This window comes from Meleagris gallopavo, unplaced genomic scaffold, assembly GCF_000146605.3.
Source record: "Meleagris gallopavo isolate NT-WF06-2002-E0010 breed Aviagen turkey brand Nicholas breeding stock unplaced genomic scaffold, Turkey_5.1 ChrUn_random_7180001880010, whole genome shotgun sequence".
Lineage (NCBI taxonomy): Eukaryota > Metazoa > Chordata > Aves > Galliformes > Phasianidae > Meleagris > Meleagris gallopavo.
Genome location: NW_011144285.1, coordinates 26,634 through 31,658, shown reverse-complemented (window position 1 = coordinate 31,658; position 5,025 = coordinate 26,634). Strand labels below are relative to the sequence as shown.

Here is a 5,025-nt window from a genome sequence, read left to right as displayed (position 1 = left end):
GACGAAGGGGGTTGGCTGCACGCTTCGGGGGCACCGAGAACCAGGCCTTGAATGGACAGAAGCGTGAAAAAAGCGGATGCTAAGTCAGTCAGTCTGTCCCCATCTCGGAACCGAAATGAAGCTGTCCCGGTCCCGTGCGAACAGAGGCACTGAGCGCAGCACCGCGGCCGACCAACCCCCAGCCCAAGGACCACCGGTGGAGCTGCTCCCCGGCAGGGAACCGACTCAGTACCTGCCCGGGACGCTCTGCTGCCAGCGCTGCCTTTGCTGCTCCCGACGCTGTCGCCCCGCGTCAGGATGGAGATGCCACTGAAGCTGCTGGCTTTGGTGACGGGCGGCCGCAGGCTGCGGATGGAGCCGTCCGAGTCCGTGCTGCTCCACGGCCGGGGCTCCAGCGACTTCATCTCGCTCTCTGTGCTGCTCTGGCGGCTGCCCGAGGCCCGGTTCAAAGCGTCCCGGTTGCCCCTGTGCAAAGAGGGGAGAGTCGGGCAGCACCTCCAGGGGAGAGGGGCAGGAGCAGGACCTGCATGTGCTGCACCGACTGTCAGCTGGGTGGTGATGCCGGCCGGCAGCTGGCTGTGGGACGCACTGGCACCGAGCACAGTAATTAGAGACGGTGAACAAACAGCCCGGGCCACCGCTTCCTTGGGAAGACCCACACGCTGCCATCTCCCTGCTGCTTCCTGGCCCTTTTCTCCGGCCTGGAAAAGACGCCAGCAGGCTCGGAGCACAATCCCTTGCTAAAGCCTTCCCTGTCCCACAGCACTGAGCTTCAGGGAGGCGTCAAGGTGACCAAGATCTCGCAAGATCGCTTTCTGCACAGCTGTGTGCCACGACATCACCGTGCTCCCAGTCATCGCCCTCCTTAATCTCCAGCCAGGTCTGCCTAGAACAAGATTTTGGAGCGCTGGCAAAGCACCCCAAACCTGGTTCCCCAGCCCAGCTAAGGAATAGAAGTGGTTTATAATGGGTTCCTGGACCCTCACTGAGGAGGAGAGGTGACGAAGAGACGCCGTGCTGGAGGCTGAGCCTGGCTGCTGCTCCAACAGCCGCGGGGAGAAGAGAGGCTGAGAGGGAACTTCCAAGCTGCTGCCCAGGGCTGCTGGGAGCACAAAGAGAACAGCTCTCCTGGAGAGCAACCGCTGCAAAGGCTGCATCTCCTGACAGGTGAAGGAACTGAGTGCGCAGCCTTGCAAATTGCAGGGCTGGAAGAAGTGGCACTGCTGATCTCCCGGGTTCTCTCCAACCTCACCCAGAGGGGGGGGCACCGTTTGGGGCGTGCTGTGCCTCCTGTCCGCTCAGCTGCAAACTCTGCTTCCCTCAGAGCTCAGAATCTCTCAAGCCGAGTGCTGCTAACCCAGCGGCAGAATGGCTCTGCTCTCCCTCGCGCCCCTCTCCATGCACCTTATCACAGCCTGCTTCCCCTGTCCGCCAGCAGAGAGCTCTGCGGTCACGTCGGTGCTAAGAAAAGACTTTTAAGCAATGAAGAAGACAGCAGTGTTTGCTCTGAGTGCTGGGCTCTGAGGAGCGAACTCAGGAGTTCACCAGGACATCACCTCCAAGCACAACCACCTAAGGAGCCCCAGTCCTCTCCAGAGCTTCTCTGTCCACAGCAAAAAACGACCCTGAGAGAGAGGGACAGCCTCCCTCTTCCCATGCTGGAAGCACAAAGGAAGGAGGTTAAGAAGCTCCTTAGGGCACAACAGTCAGAAAAGCTCTCAGCACAGCGCTGGCTGCAGGTGCTGGGTGACTTTTTCTGCGTCTCCGCAGCAGAACTGAAAACTACTCGAGCACCACGAGCACCAGGGCCGTAACTCCACTGCAGCATCCCTGTATCCGTGCTGAGGACACCTGATCTTCCGCTACAGCTTCGTTCCATGAAGCTCCAGAGCCATGGCTGAGAAGCAAAGCTGTTCCTCCACGCTTAAACCAGGGACGACTCCAGCCCACCTGGACGCTGACCCTGCCACTGTCAGAGCAGAGGTTCTCCCACCCTTCTGGGACACAAAGAGCAGAATGGTTTGAAAACTGCCCAAATCCTTTGCCTTTCCCTCTCCTCGCTGCCATTCCTGCTGTCCATCATCCCATCTTAATTGATGAATTGGCCAAAAAAAAGGACTCAGAGATCGATGCTGTGAAAAATACAACCTCAGTAACTTCACCAAGCAGCCATGCACGGGGTAAATGCACTCAGCAGGACAATGTATAAAATAAATCACAGAGATGCCTAAAAATCTGCTTCCATTTCTGAGAGCTAGAAGAAAAGCCTCCTTTGGAGATTCTGCCAGTTAACATCAGAGAAAAAGCATCATTACGGAGTCATGCAGTGCTCTGCAGGGAAAGTCAGAGGTACGGAAAGTGTGTGCTGAATGGTACTGACCTGCTGTCGCTGAGAAATCCGTTCTGGCCAGTCTGGAAACATGGGAAAGACACGGAGATGGGAAGGAAAGAAAAGGGAGACTTAATAACTTCGAAAGCAACAAACCCCAGGCTACTTCAAAGCAAAGAGGAGCAAAGCACTAACAGTATGGGATTCAGCTGGTGTTGTGCATGAGTCGTATGGTCACTCGGGAGCTCCTGCTGAGCCTCGTGTGCTCCTGCCCCACCGGCTCTCCATCCAACCCCCTTGGAGCCTTTGCCAGCACCTGTGATGCCGAGATCTGCCCTGGGTTTTCAAATCTCAGTCCTAAGCTCTCTATCTCAATGCCCTAAGGCAGCATCAAGGTTGCTTTGTCAGCGGATCAACCAAGACCAAACGCAGAAGGGTCCCTGCTCGGTAAATGCAGGCAGTCATCGGAGCCGTCAGAAAAGGGAGGGGGCTCAAGATGTGCCCAGCCCCCAGTGACAGCAGCCCCGCCTCGGCAGGCCAGCAGCAGAGCGCTGCCTTAGGCCACGAGCAGAGAGGAAGGGTGACCCACGGCCTCTGAGCACTGTGCTGGCTGGGATGGCACCTGCCCTCATCCAGGCCTACAGGCAGGGCTGCTTGCTAATGGCCGGCTGGCTCTGGCCGGTGCGCAGGGTGCGCAGGGTGTGCAGGGTGTGCAGGGTGTGCAAGGTGTGCAAGGCAGCTCTGTGACCACCAGCACCTCCGAGCCACCTGCTGCCTCGACAGCACTCAGTGCAGTGGCTGCCTGAGCGTCCTGGGGCAGAGGGAAGCATCGCTCCCCAGCTACTCAAAAGCAGCAGGCAGGGAGCTGGGCTTTGAATCTGACCCCGCATCCATCGTTCGCCTCTTGGCACAGCGCAGAGCTGCCTCCAGCGGGCAGACAGCACCCAACACAGCAGAGCACAGCAGCCTCGCCGGGCCAGACGTGAGCATGGAGCATAGCTCTGGCTTAGAGGAGTTCCACACGGGGAGCAGAGATTTCAAGCAAACAACAACCAAGCCGGACGCTTTGTGAGAAAGAAAATCAACCCAGCTCCATCCCACAGAGGCGCGGAGCCCTGCCTGACACCCGAGGGATCCTGGGCAGCCTGATGTGGGGGCTGGCAGCCCTGCCGTGGCAGGGGGCTTGGAACGGGGTGATCTTTAAGGACCCCTCCAACCTAAGTTCTGTGACTGAGGGCTAGCACTGCTTGCTCAGGAGGCCAAAGCTGCAGAAATGGAGAGAAACTGGGAGAGAAGGGCACGGTTCCTGTCGGCTTCATTAATTAACTCATTCCAGACATGCCACTGCATAAGCTTATAGTATTGCTGGACAGCAAGGAGCAAACCTGCCTCCTCTGTCAGTCCCCACACTTCTACTGCCATGTGAATTTAAGGGAGTGAACGTGTGGCTCCTCTATCTCGATGTCACAGGCATCTTTGTTAGGAGCTGGAATTCACTGGTAGATACCAGGAACACTAGGAAATTTGTAGAAAAGGCAAGAGTGAGATCTGACCTTTTAGAATATTCAAGGACACCTCCTGCCCCAAAGTTCCAGGAAGAAACCTGGCATGTCAGGGATCTAAGCTTACCTCTCGTGCAAATATCCGCTCCCTGGCCCGCTGGTACTCCTCCTCTCGCTCTTCTATAGATTTGCTCCTCCTCCCATCCTGCAAGGGGAGTCTGATCTGAAGGGACAAACACAGCTCAGGGGTCAGTGGTTGCCAATGGGAGCAGAGGTGCAGTGAGCTGCTGGTACGTCTGCACAGCAGAGCGCGGACGGCGGAGTGAGTGCACAGTGCAACGCTGCCTTTAGGTGAGCTTCTGGGCACTCGTGCTCTAGGGATGCTCGAGGGAGATCTGCTAAGCTATTCTGCCTGATTCAGAGAGGACAGGTCAGGAGTATCACCGGGTATTCGGAAAGACAATCTGCTCTCGGGGGTCAAAAGCTAAAAGCCACTCTCTGCAGACAGATGCCCACGGGAAACTCCTCCTGCTCAGTCGCACGCTGTGTGCCTCAGCCTCTGAGAACCACCGTGCAGAAACCAGAACCTGATACTGACTGCAACGACCTCACCCTGAGCACCGGAGTTGGGAAACATGAATCAAAGCAAGGGGTAATGGCATGGTGATGTGAAGATGGGTGCTACAAAAGCAAAGAGCGCGAGGTCCTGGGTGAGGAGAGGGATCCCGGTGCCCCATTTTGCCACCCCTTACCTGATTATCGTCTCGGTCCATGCTGGTATCATCTCGTTTTAGGATAAACCGCTGTGGAAACTCTGCATTCTTCTCGTCTTTGATGTGCTCAGAGAACCTCTGCTCAGGACTGCAGGAGGAATCAGCTCTTGTTAGGGGGTAACAGTGGGTGTAGAGCCATAAAACCAGTCTTGCAGGGAGCGGGGCACAAATGCTTGTTGTGTTAAATGTTCCCCTCTGACAGCAACAGAAGAACCCAACCCTGCCCTGAGAGCTAAAGACAGCTGGAAAGGGCTTGCAGGTATATAAATGTGGGGCTGGAAGTGAAGGATTCTATCTGACCCTCCAAAGAGGGAACGGCCCTTCTGACAGAGACATTAAATGTGCTGTGAAATCCATCCCATAAAATCCATCCCCCAGGGCCTGAGGTCTGGGAGGAAGGGGAAGGGAAGGGAAGGGAAGG

At 56.6% G+C, this 5,025-nt stretch overlaps 1 protein-coding gene across 1 annotated transcript in view; it reads right to left on the bottom strand.

Annotated features, from left to right (window-relative positions):
* Positions 1-5,025, bottom strand: part of R3HDM2 (R3H domain containing 2) — a 23,329-nt gene that overhangs the window by 7,670 nt on the left and 10,634 nt on the right. The window contains 5 exon segments of the mRNA XM_031557615.1: positions 1-46; positions 233-465; positions 2,381-2,412; positions 3,959-4,054; positions 4,584-4,692. Coding sequence (XP_031413475.1) covers positions 1-46; positions 233-465; positions 2,381-2,412; positions 3,959-4,054; positions 4,584-4,692 — 516 coding nt within the window.